This window comes from Mobula birostris, chromosome 4 (assembly GCF_030028105.1).
Source record: "Mobula birostris isolate sMobBir1 chromosome 4, sMobBir1.hap1, whole genome shotgun sequence".
NCBI classification, from domain to species: domain Eukaryota; kingdom Metazoa; phylum Chordata; class Chondrichthyes; order Myliobatiformes; family Myliobatidae; genus Mobula; species Mobula birostris.
In genome coordinates, this window is record NC_092373.1 from 137,402,773 (window position 1) to 137,420,018 (window position 17,246).

At 42.9% G+C, this 17,246-nt stretch overlaps 2 protein-coding genes across 4 annotated transcripts in view; one reads left to right on the plus strand and one right to left on the minus strand.

The window, feature by feature from the left end:
* fgf2 (fibroblast growth factor 2) overlaps positions 1-17,246 on the plus strand; it is a 178,228-nt gene that overhangs the window by 112,451 nt on the left and 48,531 nt on the right. For 2 of the 3 annotated variants that reach the window (XM_072256127.1, XM_072256131.1), the window contains exon 3: positions 11,413-11,505. The exons of the other annotated variant lie outside the window; for it this stretch is intronic. In XM_072256127.1, coding sequence (XP_072112228.1) covers positions 11,413-11,505 — 93 coding nt within the window. The remainder of the gene's footprint in view (positions 1-11,412; positions 11,506-17,246) is intronic. 3 annotated transcript variants of the gene reach the window in all.
* Positions 1-17,246, minus strand: part of nudt6 (nudix (nucleoside diphosphate linked moiety X)-type motif 6) — a 136,177-nt gene that overhangs the window by 17,575 nt on the left and 101,356 nt on the right. The gene's annotated exons all lie outside the window — the stretch shown is intronic.

Consider the following 17,246-nt stretch of genomic DNA (forward strand, 5'->3'; position numbering starts at 1 on the left):
ATATGATAGAATTCATCCTGCCGTTTGAGAGGGAGAAGCTAAAATCATATGTATCAGTATAACGGTGGAGTAAAGGGAATTACAGAGGCATGAGAGAGGAGCTGGCCAAAGTTGATTGGAAGAGGACACTAACAGGTTTGAGTGCAGAACAGTAATGGCTTGTGTTTCTGGAAGCAATTTGGAAGGCACAGGATAGAATCAATCAAGAAAAAGTTATTCTAAAGGGAGGACGAGACAACCCTAGCTGACAAGAAAAGTAAAGACAGCATAAAAGAAAAAGGGCATATAATACCAGAAAAATGATTGGGAAGTTTTTAAAAACAACAGAAGGTAACTAAAAAAGCAAAAAGAAAAGATGAAATATGAAGATAAGCTAGCTAATAACATAAAAGAGGATACCAAATGTTTTTTTCAGATACATAAATGGTAAAAGACAAGAGTGGAGATTGGACTGCTAGAAACTAAACCGACACTGAAGTAGTAGTAATGGGGGAACAAAGAAATGGTGGACCAACTTAGTAAGTATTTTGTATCAGTCATCACTCTGGAATGCAACAGCAATATGCCAGAAATTCAGTATGTCACAGAAGATGTGAGTGTAGTCACTATTACTACAGAGAAAGTGCTTGAGAAGCTGAAAGGTTTGAAGGTAAATACTGTAAGTTACTTAGACCAGGGTTTTGAAAAGTAACTGAAGACATTGTGGAGACATTAGTAGTGATCTTTCAAGAATCATTAGATTCTTAAATGGTTCTGGAAGAGTGGAAAACTACTCATTTACTCAGTTCTTCTACCTATGACAGCAAGCATACCAAATACCTTCTTCACTACTGTGTTACCACCTTCAATGAGCTGTGGACTTGCACCCCAAGGTCCCTTTGTACATCGATGCTGCTGATGTCCCAGCCGTTTACCTTACATGTCATTATAGAATTTGATTTCTGAGTCCTGAGGAATGGTTAATGGCATTCGTATCATAGTTCCTATAGTCAGATTGCACTGACTATAGAAACAATTAATGCTAATCCTTCCGTTTAACAAGTATTTAGGTTCCTTGATAGTTAAATTGGTGGGGGGAGACAGAGCAGCGCGCCATGTGTGCGCAGCCCTCTGGTGAAAAATGATATTGTATCCGTCAGATAGGGGCCGTGGACAATTCTGATTTGATGGAGAGGGACGTGAAAGCACAGAGGAACATCTGGAGAAATTTCTGAAATGCTCGTTCGCTGCTGTCGTTACTGCGCGGTCGGGAATCTTCCGGAGGGAAGGCCTCAAAGTCCCCAGCTTTGCCTGCTGTTGGCGACCGAGATTGAGGTCGAATCGTTCGGACAGAGATGGCGCTCAGTACTCGGTGTCGGAGAGCTGATTTGGAGGCTCAAAGTTTTCGGATGACTCAGAGACGGATTGTGGTCGGGCATGGCAGGGAGAGTTTTTCTTCCTTCTCCCGTCTGCGTGAGATGTGGGACATCTGAGAGACTTTGAACTTTTTACTGTGCTCATGGACTTCTTCATCAAGTTATGGTATTGTTGCACTGTTGTAACTATATGTTATAATTATGTGGTTATGTCAGTCTTTTCAGTCTTGGTCTGTCCTGTGTTTTGTGATATCACACCGGAGGAAATACTGTATCGTTTCTTAATGCATGCATTACCAAATGACAATAAAAGAGGACCGCGTGTCTTCATAATCTAAAAAAATGGTTGCTGCAGAACTGGATGATAGGGAAGTACAGATACATTAGTTGATTCTGATTCTAAAAATAAGACAGTGTTCCTTAATTCTGAGTAATAAATAAAGGCATCCATTAGTCTTGCGATTAATGTTGTCCAAGGGAAGGGCATTAGGACCCACACAGCTTGGCACCGGTGTCGTCGCAGAGCAATGTGTGATGAAGTGCCTTGTTCAAGGACACAACACATTCCCTCGGCTGGGGTTCGAACTCACGACCTTCACGTCGCTAGTCCAATGCCTTAACCACTTGGCCACGTGCCCACTAATTCTGAGTAAATGCATGATAAACTGATGAAGCAAGATTAAAGGTGGTAAATTTGGTACATAATAGTGACTGTAATTAGACATCATTACAGAGCATAAGCTTCATTTCCACAGTTATGCAAATAACATAATAGGAAGGAGGTCCTGAAAATATCATATAGAGAGTTGGGTAGAAAGCTGAAAAGCAGGACCTCCAGGGAAGTAATCTCCAGATTATTGTCTGTGCCACGCACCAGTGAGGGTAACAGTAGGATGATTTGGCAGATAAATGTGTGGTTGAAGAATTGGTGCAGTGAGTAGGGATTCAGATTTATGTATAACTGTGATTTCTTCTGGGAAAGGTATTAATGGTACAAAAAGGACTGGTTAAACCTCAACCCACAGGGGACCAATATCATTGCAAGCAGGTTTACTAGAGCTATTAGAGTTTAGACTAATTTGGCAGAGGGATGGGAACCAGTGTGATAGGGCTGAGAACGGGGCAGTTGGTTTAGATGCAGTGTGTAGTGAAACTGTGAAGGACAGACTGATGACAGGGCAAAATTTTAGTCAGTGGGATGAGTTAAAGTGTAACAGCGGGCCAAAATCAAAAAGTGTGATTATATTTGAAAGCACGCAGTATACGGATAAGGTAGATGATCTTGTAGAACAGTTAGAGATTGGCAGGTATGATGTTATAGGCATTGTTGAGCTGTGGCTGAAACAAGATTGTAGTTAGGAGCTTAACATCCAAGGATACACATTTCATCGAAAGGATAGGCAGAGGGAGTTGGGTGGCTGTTAGTGAAAACTGAAATTAAATCTTTAGAAAGATTTCGGCAAGCTTTTAAAAACCATCAGAAGACAATTAAAAAGCTATAAAGAGAGAAAAGATGAAATGGTGTCATGGATTCTTGATTACCTGACTGGCAGACCACAGTACGTGTGCTTGCAACACTGTGTGTCCAACAGAGTGATCAGCAGCACTGGGGCTCCACAGGGGACTGTCTTGTCTCCCTTTCTCTTCACCATTTACACCTCGGACTTCAACTACTGCACAGAGTCTTGTCATCTTCAGAAGTTTTCGGATGACTCTGCCATAGTTGGATGCATCAGCAAGGGAGATGAGGCTGAGTACAGGGCTACGGTAGGAAACTTTGTCACATAGCATGAGCAGAATTATCTGCAGCTTAATGTGAAAAAGGCTAAGGAGTTAGTGGTAGACCTGAGGAGAGCTAAGGTATCGGTGACCCCTGTTTCCATTCAGGGGGTCAGGGTGGACATGGTGGAGGATTACAAATACCTGGGGATACGAATTGACAATAAACTGGACTGGTCAAAGAACACTGAGGCTGTCTACAAGAAGGGTCAGAGCCGTCTCTATTTCCGGAGGAGACTGAGGTCCTTTAACATCTGCCGGACGATGCAGAGGATGTTCTACGAGTCTATGGTGGCCGGCGCTATCATGTTTGCTGTAGTGTGCTGGGGCAGCAGGCTGACACCAACAGAATCAACAAACTCATTCGTAAGGCCAGTGATGTTGTGGGGATGGAACTGGACTCTCTGACGGTGGTGTCTGAAAAGAGGATGCTGTCCAAGTTGCATGCCATCTTGGTCAATGTCTCCCATCCACTCCATAATGTACTGGGTGGGCACAGGAGTACATTCAGCCAGAGACTCATTCCACCGAGATGCAACACAGAGCGTCATAGGAAGTCATTCCTGCCTGAACTTTACAACTCCGCCCTTGGAGGGTCAGACACCCTGAGCCAATAGGCTAGTCCTGGACTTATTTCCTGACATAATTTACATATTACTATTTAACTATTTATGCAACACACATCAAAGTTGCTGGTGAACGCAGCAGACCAGGCAGCATCTGTAGGAAGAGGTGCAGTCGACGTTTCAGGCCGAGACCTTTCGTCAGGACTAACTGAAGGAAGAGTGAGTAAGGGATTTGAAAGTTGGAGGGGGAGGGGGAGATCCAAAATGATAGGAGAAGACAGGAGGGGGAGGGATGGAGCCAAGAGCTAGACAGGTGATAGGCAAAAGGGGATACGAGAGGATCATGGGACAGGAGGTCCGGGAAGAAAGACGGGGGGGGGGACCCAGAGGATGGGCAAGAGGTATATTCAGAGGGACAGAGGGAGAAAAAGGAGAGTGAGAGAAAGAATGTGTGCATAAAAATAAGTAACAGATGGGGTACGAGGGGGAGGTGGGGCCTTAGCGGAAGTTAGAGAAGTCGATGTTCATGCCATCAGGTTGAAGGCTACCCAGACGGAATATAAGGTGTTGTTCCTCCAGCCTGAGTGTGGCTTCATCCTTACAGTAGAGGAGGCTGTGGATAGACATGTCAGAATGGGAATGGGATGTGGAATTAAAATGTGTGGCCACTGGGAGATCCTGCTTTCTCTGGCAGACAGAGCGTAGATGTTCAGCAAAGCGGTCTCCCAGTCTGTGTCGGGTCTCGCCAATATATAAAAGACCACATCAGGAGTACTGGACGCAGTATATCACCCCAGTCGACTCACAGGTGAAGTGTTGCCTCACCTGGAAGGACTGTTTGGGGCCCTGAATAGTGGTAAGGGAGGAAGTGTAAGGGCATGTGTAGCACTTGTGCCGCTTACACGGGTAAGTGCCAGGAGGGAGATCAGTGGGGAGGGAGTGGGAGGGACGAATGGACAAGGGAGTTGCGTAGGGAGCGATCCCTGCGGAATGCAGAGAGAGGGGGGGAGGGAAAGATGTGCTTAGTGGTGGGATCCCGTTGGAGGTGGCGGAAGTTACGGAGAATAATATGTTGGACCCGGAGGCTGGTGGGGTGGTAGGTGAGGACCAGGGGAACCCTATTCCTAGTGGGGTGGCGGGAGGATGGAGTGAGAGCAGATGTACGTGAAATGGGGGAGATGCGTTTAAGAGCAGAGTTGATAGTGGAGGAAGGGAAGCCCCTTCCTTTAAAAAAGGAAGACATCTCCCTCGTCCTAGAATGAAAAGCCTCATCCTGAGAGCAGATGCGGTGGAGACGGAGGAATTGCGAGAAGGGTATGGCGTTTTTGCAAGAGACAGGGTGAGAAGAGGAATAGTCCAGATAGCTGTGAGAGTCAGTAGGCTTATAGTAGACATCAGTGGATAAGCTGTCTCCAGAGACAGAGACAGAAAAATCTAGAAAGGGGAGGGAGGTGTCGGAAATGGACCAGGTAAACTTGAGGGCAGGGTGAAAGTTGGAGGCAAAGTTAATAAAGTCAACGAGTTCTGCAGGCGTGCAGGAAGCAGCGCCAATGCAGTCGTCGATGTAGCGAAGGAAAAGTGGGGGACAGATACCAGAATAGGCACAGAACATAGATTGTTCCACAAACCCAACAAAAAGGCAGGCATAGCTAGGACCCATACGGGTGCCCATAGCTACACCTTTAGTTTGGAGGAAGTGGGAGGAGCCAAAGGAGAAATTATTAAGAGTAAGGACTAATTCCGCTAGACGGAGCAGAGTGGTGGTAGAGGGGAACTGATTAGGTCTGGAATCCAAAAAGAAGCATAGAGGTTTGAGACCTTCAGACTCACTCTTCCTTCAGTTAGTCCTGACGAAGGGTCTCGGCCTGAAATGTTGACTGCACCTCTTCCTAGAGATGCTGCCTGGCCTGCTGCGTTCACCAGCAACTTTGATGTGTGTTGCTTGAATTTCCAGCATCTGCAGAATTCCTGTTGTTTGCGTTTAACTATTTATGGTTTTATTACTATTTATTATTTATGGTGCAACTGTAACGAAAACCAATCTCCCCGGGATCAATAAAGTATGACTATGAATATGACTATGAAGGTAAGCTTGCCGATAATATAAAAGCGGACACTTTTTTCCCTAGACAGAGTACATAAAGAGTAAAAGAAAGATGAGAGTGGATATTGAACCATTGAAAAATAACCTTGGAGAAGTAGTAATGGCGGGACAAAGAAAGGGCAGACGAACTTAATAAGCATTTTGCGTCAGTCTTCATTGTGGAAGAGACTAGTAGAATGCCAGATATATGAGAATGTCGGGGCAGAAGTGAGTGTCATTGCTATCACTAAGGAGAAGGTGGTGGGGAAGATGGAAAGTCTGAAGGTAAGTAAGTCACCTGAACCAGATGGGCTACATTCTAAGGTTCTGAAAGAGGTAGCTGAGAGAATGTGGAGGCATTAGTAATTCTCTTTCAAGAATCACTAGATTCCGGAATAATTCTGGAGGACTGGAAAATTGCATATGTCACTCCACTCTTTTGGGGGGGGGGGCAGAAGAAAGGAAATTATGGGCCAGTTAGCTTAACTTCAGTGGTTGGTAAGATGTTAGTCATAGTCATACTTTATTGATCCCGAGGGAAATTGATTTTCGTTGGAGTCCATCAATAAAGATGAAATTACTGAGTACTTGGAGGCGCATGACAAAGTAGGCCAAAGTCAGCATGGCTTCCTTAGGAGAAAATCCTGCCTAACAAATCTATTGGAATTCTTTGAGGAAATAACAGGCAGGATAGACAATCTGTGGATATTTATTTGGATTTTCAGAAGGCCTTTGATGAAATGCTGCACATGGGGCTGTGATAAGATAAGAACCTATGGTATCACAGGAAAGCTACTAGCAAGGATATAAGATTGGCTGACTTGCAAGAGGGAAAGAGTGGGAATAAAGGGGGCCTTTTCTGGTTGGCTGCCGGTGACTACGGGTCCAATTTATTTTCATAAAGTTTTCATAAAATTTATTTTCATAGTCATACTTTTGTGCGCATGAGCCGGTCATGCATGCAGCCTGGTATAGCTGTTGCAATCTATTCTTACTTTCTTCTTCTTACTTTTTAATTTACGTTATTTCTTGTATTTTTTTCTCTCATGGTAACACGTCGAAGCTACACCCTCTCTAACATGCTGGTAGAGAGAGTTTTATTTGGGTTTTCTTTAGCGCCGGAAATGGTTACATCCCGACACGTGGGACAGAAGCAAGGTCCCATTGTGTATTTCACGGACCAGCAAAGACCAGCCGGCTTAGCGAACAGAGCGGTGGACACCCCTGCTGAAATCTGGAGGAAAACACACAGAAGGGGATCACAAAGCAGAGGAAAGAGGACCGCGTCGAGATAACAGAGACTTATGGAGAAGAGGAGTTCGGTGGGTAATACCGTTCCGGCTGACCGGAAGTGCACTGTAAGCAGTAAGCGTAAAGGAGTTTCGTGCTTACTGATCTGGTTAACAACGGGTGGTGCAATCCGGGGTATATTACGATCGAGGAACGTGTTTGCAGACCGGATATTGAACTTTTTACTGTTGGACTTCGGCCACATTCCACCGTGATACAACACTTGGCGGCACGGGAGGTCGTTCCTGCCTGTGGCCATCGAACGTGCAGCTCCTCCCGTGGAGGGTCAGACACCCTGAGACAATAGACTGGTCCTGGACTTATTTTCCATCTGGCATAGTTTGCATTTTGTTGTTTGATTGTTGAGGGTTTTTGTATTGCTATATTTACGCTCTATTCTTGGTTGGTGCAGCTGTAACGAAACCAAATTTCCCTCGGGATTAATAAAGTATATCTATCTATCTATCTTTTCGCATTATATGTCAATGATTTCATGAAGGAATTTATGGCTTTGTGGCCAAGGCTGCAAGTGACATGAAGATGAAGCATTGTTCAGACCACACTAGGAATATTGTGAGCAATTTTGGGCCACTTATCTAAGAAAAGATGTGCTGGCATTGGAGAGGGTCCAGAGGAGGTTCATGAGAACGATTTCAGTACTGAAAGGATTAACCTATGAGGAGCACTTAATGGCTCTGGGCCTGTACTTGCTGGAGTTTAGAAACATGAGGTGGGATCTAACTGAAACCTACTGAATATTGAAAGGCTTAGATAGAGTGGATGTGGAGAGATGTTTCCTATAGTGGGGTATCTTGAACCAGAGGGCACAGCTTCAGAATAGAAGGATATCCATTTACAACAGAGATGAAGATATATATCTAAGGAATTTATTGCCACAGACAGCTCTTCAGGCCAAGTCATTTAGGGCAGAGGTTGATTGGTTCTTGATTAATCAGGGTGGTAAAGTTTACAGGGAGAAAGCAGGAGAATGGGGTTCAAATGGCCTAATTCTGCTCCCATGTCTTATGGACTTATGCACACACAACAGTATATCTTGGCTGAGCCTGATGACGATACCATCCTATCGTCTCTGACTTCTAATATGGCTGCAATAAACAAATGGGTGAGCAATAATTCCCTAAAAGTAACTGAAGGTAAATCTGAAATACTTTTGGTTGGTCCAAAAGCCAAGAGAGATAAACTTCTTTATAAATTTGGGAACTTGGCTCCCCTTGTAAACTCAAAAGTAACAAGCCTGGGTGTTATCCTTGATTCAGATTAGAATTTTAAATCCTACATAAAGAAAGTAACCAGAGCAGCATTTCTACATTACACAAGAAATATTGCAAAGGCTGATGACTGCAGTCAAGAGGATGAATGGAATTGTAAAAGGTGGACAAAATCAGAAAAGGTGAATACAGAACTTGAAGGTGTTATATTTGAAACGCGAGGTATACGGAATGACGTCGATGAATTTGTAGCACAGTTATAGATTGGCAAATACGATGTAGGCATCAGTGAAACATGACTGAAAGAAGATTACTGTATAGCTAGGAGCTTAATGTCCAAGGATATACATTGTATTGAAAGGACAGACAGAAAGGACAAGGGGATGGGGTTGCTCTGTTGGTAAAAAATGAAATCAAATCATTAAAAAGAGGTGACACAGGGTCGGAAAGTGCTGAATTGTTGCGGTTAGAGCTAAGGAACTGCAAGGGTAAAAAAGACTCCGTTGGGAGTTATATGCAGACCCTCAAACAGTAGTAAGGATGTGGTCTACACGTTACAATGTGAGTTAGAAAATGCATGCCAAAAGGGAAATGTTACAATAGTTATCGAAGATTTCAAAATGCAGGTAATTTCGGCAAATCAGATTGGTGCCTGATTCCAAGAAGGGGAGGTTCTAAAATGCCTACATGATGACTTTTTGGAACATTTTGTGGTTCAGCCCACCAGGGGATCAGCTATTCTAGATTGGGTGTTGTGCAATAAATGGAAATAATTAGAGAGCTTAAGGCAAAAGAATCCTGAGGGAAAAGTGATCATAATATGATTGAATTCACCCTGAAATTTGAGAAGGAGAAGCTAAAGTCAGATATATCAATATTACAGTGGAGTAAAGGGAACTACAGAGACATGACAGAGCAGCTGCAAGAATTAATTGGAAAAGAACACTGGCAGGGATGACGGCAGAGCAGCAATGGCTGTAATTTCTGGAAGGTACATTCCAAAGATAAAGAAGTATTTTAAGAGTAAGATGACACAACCGTGGCTAACAAGAGAAGTCAAAACAAACATAAAAGACAAAGAGAGGGCACATAATAGAACAAAAATTAGTGGAAAGTTAGAGGATTGGGAAACTTTTAAAAACCCACAGAAGGTAGCTAAAAAATTCATTAAGAAAATAAAGATGGAATATTTAAATAAGCTAGCCAATAATATTCAAGAGAATACCAAAAGTTTCTTCAGATACATAAAGTGTAAAAGAGAGGTGAGAGTGGATGTTGTACCATTGGAAAACGATGCTGGAGAGGCAGTGATGGGGAGAAGGAATTGATGGACAAAATTAACAAGTACTCTGCATCAGTTTTCGCTATGGAAGACACTAGCAGTATGGTGGAAGTTCCAGGAATTCAGGGTGGTAAAGTGTGTGAAGTTACCATTACTAGCGAGAAGGTTCTTGGGAAACTGTAAGGTCTGAAGGTAGATAAGTTGCATGGACCCGAAGGTGCTCACCCCAGGGTTCTGAAAGAGGTGGCTGAAGAGATTGTAGAAGCATTAATAATGATCATTCAAGAATCACTAGATCCTGGAAAAGTTTCAAAAGACTGTAAAATTGCAAATGTCACTTCACTCTTCCAGAAGGGAGAGAGGCAGAATAAAGGAAATTATAGGCCAGTTGGTCTGATCTCAGTAGTTGGGAAAATATTGGAATCAATTGTTAAGGATGTGGTATTGGGGACTTTGAAGGCACATGATTAACTAGGCTGTAGTCAGCATGGTTTCCTCAAGGGAAAATCTTACCTGACATACTTGTTGGAATTCTTTGAAGAAATAACAAGCAGGCTAGACAAAGGAGAATCAATTGATGTTGTGCGCTTGGATTTGCAAAAGGCCTTTGATAATTTGCCACTCATGAGGCTGCATTACAAGTTACGTTCCCAAGATATTACAGGAAAGATTCTAGCATGGATAAAGCAATAGCTAATTAGCAGGAGGCAGAGAGTGGGAACAAAGAGAGCCTTTTCTGGTTGCTGGTGAGCGGAGCTATTCCACAGGGGTCTGTGTCAAGGTTCTTTTTACCATAAGACCATAAGATATAAGAGTGGAATTAGGCTGTTTGGCCCATCAAGTCTGCTCCGCCATTTCATCATGGCTGAAGGTTAACAAGTTTAAGGAACTTTGGTTTTTAAGGGATACTGTGGTCCTGGTTAAGAAGAAAGAGGTGAACAGCAGGTATATGCAGTGAGCAACAGATGAGGCACTTGAAGAGTAGCAGAAATGCAAGAGAACACTTAACAGGAAATCAGGAGGGCTAAAAGAAGGCATGTTTGCTCTGGCACACAAGGTGAAGGAGAATCCCATGAACTTCGACCGATAGATTAAGATCAAAGGGATAGCAATGTACTAAATTTCATCCACTTGAAGATCAGGATGGTCATCTATGCATGGAGTCAGAAGAAATGGGGGAGATCTTCAATGATTTTTTTGCATCTGTATTTACCTGGGAGATGGACATAGAGGCTATAGAAGTGAGGCTAAAAACAAAATACTGGAGGAATTGAGCAGGTCAGGCAGTATCCATGGAAAGGAATAGACCAACAATGTTTTGTGTACAGTTTTCGTCTCTATATTGTATGAAGAATGTGAAGACACTGGAGAAAGTCCAGAGAAGGGGGACTAGACTCATTCCAGGTCTGCAGAATATGAGCTATGAAGAAAGATTGGAAGAATTAGATCTTCTTAGCCTAGCCTAAGTAGATGTAGATTGAGAGGAAACATGGTAAAATTGTTCAAAATCTTTAATGGTATAAGTAAGGTATAAGCCAGCTGCTACTTCAGAATTTATCCATCATCAAGGACATGGAGCCATAGGTGGAAATTGGCTAAGAGGAAATTTCAGATCAACATCAGAAAGCATTTCTTACACATGGAGTTGTGGATACATGGAACAAACTACCTAGTTGTGTAGTTGAGAGTAGTACCTTCGAGACTTTCAAATCTGAACTCGTTAGTTACTTCTACACACTATGTGAGTAGGAATTTGGCAAGCTTTTTTGGGCTGAATTGCCTGTTCTTGTCAGAAACTTTCTAATGTTCAAATGTTCTAATGTTTCAGGCTAAGACCCTTCATCAGGACTGGAAGTTAGAGAAATTGATGTTCATGCCATCAGATTGGAGGCTACCCAGACAAAATCTGTGTGGATTACTGGTAACATCTCCTTCTCACTGACGATAAACACTGGCGCACCTCAGGGGTGTGTGCTTAGTCCACTGCTCCACTCCTTCTATATCGATGACTCTGTGGCTAGGCATAGCTCATATGCCATCTATAAATTTGCTGACGATACAACCATTGTTGGTAGAATCTCAGATGGAGATGAGAGGGTGTACAGGAGCGAAATATACCAACTAGTTGAGTGGTGTCACAGCAACAACCTTGTACTCAATGTCAGTAAGACGAAAGAGCTGATTGTGGACTTCAGAAAGGGTAAGACAAGGGAACATGAACCAATCCTCAAAACAGATGAGAAGTGAAGAGAGTGAGCAATTTCAATTTCCTGGATGTTAAGATCTCTGAGGGTCTAAACTGGTCTCAACATATCAATGCAGTTATAAAGAAGGCAAGACAGTGGCTAAATTTCATTAGAAGTTTGAAGAGATTTGGTTTGTCACCTAAAACACTTGAAAAGCTTTGATAGATGTACCGTGGAGAGCATTCTGACAGACTGCATCACTGTCTGGTATGGTGGGGGTGGTGGGTGTGGCTACTGCACAGGACTGAAAGAAACTACATAAAGTTGTAAAGTTACTCAGCTCCATCTTGGGTACGAGCCTCCATAGTATTCAAGACATCTCCAAGGAGCAGTGCCTCAGAAAGGTGACATCCATTATTAAGGACCCCCATCACCCAGGGCATGCCCCCTTCTCACTGTTATCATCAGGTAGGAGGTACAGAAGCCTGAAGGCACACACTCAGTGATTCAGGCACAGCTTCTTCCCCTCTGCCATCCAATTCCTAAGTGGGCAGAGAACCCATGAACACAACCTCACTTTTTAAAAAATATATTATTTCTGTATTGCACCGGCAAATCCTGCTTGTTGCAGACAAAATGAAGGCGCTTGACAAACAGTCCCCAAATTATGTCGATTTATCTAACTTCCAATAATTTCTCCCCTTCCCTCTTCTTCCATTCCCCACTCTGGTTCCCCTCTTCTTCTCCTCCTCACCTGTTTATCACCTCCCTTTGGGCCTCTGCTCCTTCCCTTTCTCCCATGGTCCACTCCCCTCTCTTATCAGATTCCTTCTTTTTCTGCCCTTTACCTTTTGCACCTATCACTTCCCAGTTTCTGACTGAATCCCCCTCCCCCACCCACCTGGCCTCACCTAGCTCATACTCCTTTCCCTCCCACCACGACCTTATCCTCACTTCTTCCGCCTTCCTTTCCAGTCCTGATAAAGGGTCTCGGCCCGAGAGGTTGACTGCTTATTCCTTTCCATGGATGCTGCCTGATGTGCAGAGGTCATCCAGTTTGTGTGTGTGTGTGTGTTACTCTGGATTTCCAGCATCTGCAGAATCTTTTGTTTTTATGAAGTTAAACAGCAGTGACCTCATGGACCAGTTTTGAGGCATATTAGAGAGGATAAATCCCTACAGTCTGACAAGATGCTCCTCGGACCCTGTGGGAGGCTAGTGCAGAAATTGCAGGGGCCCCATTAAAGGTATCTAAAAAGTCCTTAGCTATGGGTGAGGTGCCAGAATACTGGAGGATAACTAATGTTGTTCTGAAGCCAAAGAAAAGGTCTAAAAATAAACCAGGAAATTATAGGCCAGTGAGCCAGAAGGCACTGGGGGTAAATTACCATCAAATTGAGTCGTTCATTATCATTTAACTACATACATGCATATAACATCTATAACCATATAACGTATATAGAAATAAGACAATATTTCTCCGAACCAGGGTTTAAAGTACAGTAGTACATATAACACACGATAACTCATGAAGGTAAGGATAAAATAAGTAAGGTAAGCTACAGAACAGAACTAATGACACTTCAAATACCATGTGGCAAGGAGTTCATAAGCCTCCTGGCCCAGGGGAAGAAACTGTTTCTCATTCTGACCATTTTTGTTTTTATGCATCAGAGTCTCCTACCTAATGGTAGAAAGTCAAAAAAGATGCTGGATGGATGGGTAGGATCCTTAATAATACTAAGGGCCCTGCATATGCAATGCTCCTGGATAAATGGATGGTAGGGCGACCCCTATGATCCTCTCAGCTGTTCTCACAGTTCTTTGTAGGGACTTCTGGTCTGATGCTTGGCTGCTCCCATACCAGATGGAGATGCAACTTGTGAGGTGGTTCATTTTGGTAGGTCAAATATGATGGCAGAATATAGTATTAATGATAAAACCCTTGGCAGTGTGGAGGATCAGAGGGATCTTGGGGTCTGAGTCCATACGACACTCAAAGCTGCTGCACAGGTTGACTGTGTGGTTAAGAAGGCATATGGTGTATCGACCTTCATCAACCGTGGGATTGAGTTCAACAGCCGAGAGGTAATTTTACAGCTATACGGGACCCTGGTCAGACCCCACTTGGAGCACTGTGCTCAGTTCTGGTCACCTCACTACAGGAAGGACGTGGGAACCATAGAAAGGGTGCAGAGGAGATTTACAAGGATTGCCTAGATTGGCGAGCATGCCCTATGAGAATAGGTTGTGTGAACTCGGCCTTTTCTCCTTGGAACGATGTAGGATGAAAGGTGACCTGATAGCGGTGTATAAGGTGATGAGAGGCACTGATTGTGTGGACAGTCAGAGGCTCTTTCCCAGGGCTGAAATAGCTAACATGAGAGGAAACAGTTTTACGAAGCTTTAAGAAGTAGGTACAGAGGAGATGTCAGGGGTAATTTTTTTATGCAGAGAGTGGTGAGTGTGTGGAATGGGCTGCCGGCAAATACAATAGGGTCTTTTAAGAGGCTCCTGGATAGGAACATGGAGCTTAGAAAAATAGAGGGCTATGGGTTACCCAAGGTAATTTCTAAACTAAGTACATGTTCAGCACAGCATTATTGGCTGAAAGGCCTGTATTATGCTGTAGGTTTTGTATGTTTCTCTGTCTTTATGGTCACTGACATGCATGGTAGACTTGCAGTCCTTAATCCTCTGAATTCCCAGCCACATGCATCTTGTGTTTCTGGTATCGCAGAAGTGGCTGTAATTTCTCTGAGAATGCTCCCATTTCGCCTTCCTGATAGAGAGGGAAAGCACAGTTCTTGCTTCCCTGAGAGCTGTCGCATCCCTCAGTCTAAAAGGAGCATCACGATCCCTCAGCTATGCATGGACCTCTGCTGCAAGACGTGGCTTCTGATCTGCCCTCAACCGGATGTGTTTCATGATGGTACTAGCTCAGTACATTTCCCTATGTAGCTGGTCACAGAATACACCATGTTCCTCAATGATAACATGGTTGCCATACGTAGCAACCTCCCTGAACACTCTCCAGTTCATATTATCAAAGCAGTTCAGAGGTTGCACCCTCAGGGCAGGTTTTCACCACCTTTACAACTAGTTTGACCCGTATGATCACTGGTCTGTATTCTGGAATTAACATTACAGATGAGTGATCTGAGAGTCCAACGTGGGGCCGAGGGACAGCTCTATAGGCCTGGTATGTTAGGGTAAACTGGGTTTAGTATATTTTCACTGCTGATTGTAAGATATCATAAAGGTTAGGATAATAAATATTTAGATAAACAGAGTCTGAATAAATCTAAGTATTGTTATGTTGACATTGTATAAGACTTTGGTGAGACTAAGTATGGAACATTGTGACATTACCAGGATTTGAGGACTTGAAATAGGTGAGGACTTCACTTCCTGGAGCATAAGAAAACGAGGGGAGATTTGATATAATTATAAGTATACAAAATTATAAGGCGTATAGATAGGGTTAATGCAAACAGGCTTTTTCCATTGAGGTTAGGTGAGACTAGAAGCAAAGGTCATAGGTTAAAGGTGAATGGTGAAATATTTAAGTGAAACCTGAGGGGGAACTTCTTAACTCAGAGGGTGGTGTGAATGTGGAATGAGCTGCCAGTGGAAGTAGTCAATGCAGATTTGTTTGCAACATTTAAGAGAAGTTTGGATAAGTACATGGATGGAAGGGTTATGGACGGCTATGGTCTAAGGTGCGGGTTGTTTGACATGGACTAGATGGGCTGAAGGGCATGTTTATGTGCAGTAGTGCTCTATGACTCTGTAACTGTTTAGTGGTTAAGACAATGGGTGATTTTTTCTTACTGGAGAGAATGCCTACTTATTTTACTCAAACTGGTGCTTATCTTGTTATGTACGACTTTGACTAAGATGCAAGGAGTAGAATTTTGAAGCAGTGCAATTAGTGGTAAACTAGAGAACATAGTCAGACTGGAGATACAGTGAGTTGCAAATATGGGGCTTCTGAATGCAGATTCACAAATCTATAATTCAATAAGATAACAAAGAAAACACATGGGGTCAATCAATATGAAGTTGAGTCATTGAAAATCATAGAAATATACTGCATAGAATTTATTTGCCTCAGCGTGTCCATGGAATGAAAACTGGAGCTAAGTACACTACTACCAACTCTTGATCAATAGTTTGTTATATTCTATGTTTCCAAATACTTATCTAGCTACTTTTGAATGTAATGGGAGTTCTGCTTCCATTAGTCTTTCAGGCAATGAGTTCCAGACTCCTACTATTTTGTGAGTGAATCAAAATTTCCTGAGCTCCCTTCAAACTCTCCTACAATTTATTTGTACTATGCTATCCTCATAATTATTCTCTGCTAAGAGGGAAAAAAAAACTTCCTATTTATCTTGTCTGGAGGGTCATAATGTATGAATCTCAATGCCTTTGAACGGAAAATCATGCAAAAAGTAGCGGATACGGCCCAGTCCATCCGCTTCCCTCCAATAACCACATCTACTGTCGCAGGAAATCAACATCTATCGTCACGGTCCCCACCACCCAGGTCGTGCTCTCTTCTCACTGCTGCTATCAGGAAGAAGGTACAGGAGCTTCAGGACTCACACCACCAAGTTCAGGAATAATTATTTCCCTTCAACCATCAGGTTCTTGAACTAGTGGGGATAACTTCACTTTACTACATGCCCCATCACTGAAATGTTACCTCAACCTATAGACTCACTTTCAAGGACTCTTCATCTCACATTCTCGATATTGTTTGTTTGTTTGTTTATTTATTTATTTCCTCTTTTGTATTTGCACAGTTTGTCATCTCTTGCACACTGTTTGTCTGCTCTGTTGGGTGCGGTCTGTCATTGATTCTATTATGGTTCTTGGATTTACTGAGTATGCCTGCAAGGAAATGAATCTCAGGGTTGTATATGGTGATCTATATGAACTTTGAGAATAAATTAACTCTGTACTTTGAACTTTGAATGAAGTCTCTCCTTAGTGCTCTGTATTCCAAAGAAACAATCTGGGTCAGTCAGACACTCAGACCTATGATTCTCCTATCCCTGCAACATCTTTGTAAATCTCCCCTGCTTCTCTCTCTCTCTCCTCTGCTATCACATCCATCCATCAGTGTGATGACCAGAACTGTACAGGGTATTCATGGAGTCCCATTACTAATATTGAACAGTTCCAGTTCCCTGATGAGGGTAAATATCTCCAATTTCTTTCTTAGGAACCTTGCCTATTAGTACCTCCTTTGTTCCTCTATGCATTTGTTCACTTGCTTTATTTTTCCCAAGTGTGTTACTTTATCCTCTGGAATGAATTTCATTTCCCACTATTCTTGCATATCCAGCCTGTTTATTGATATCTTCCTGAAGCCCATGGCATCCATTATGTCAAAGACAATACCAACATGGATTATTGGCAAACTTCTTAAACAAAACACCTCTATTTAGGTCTAGTTCCATTAATT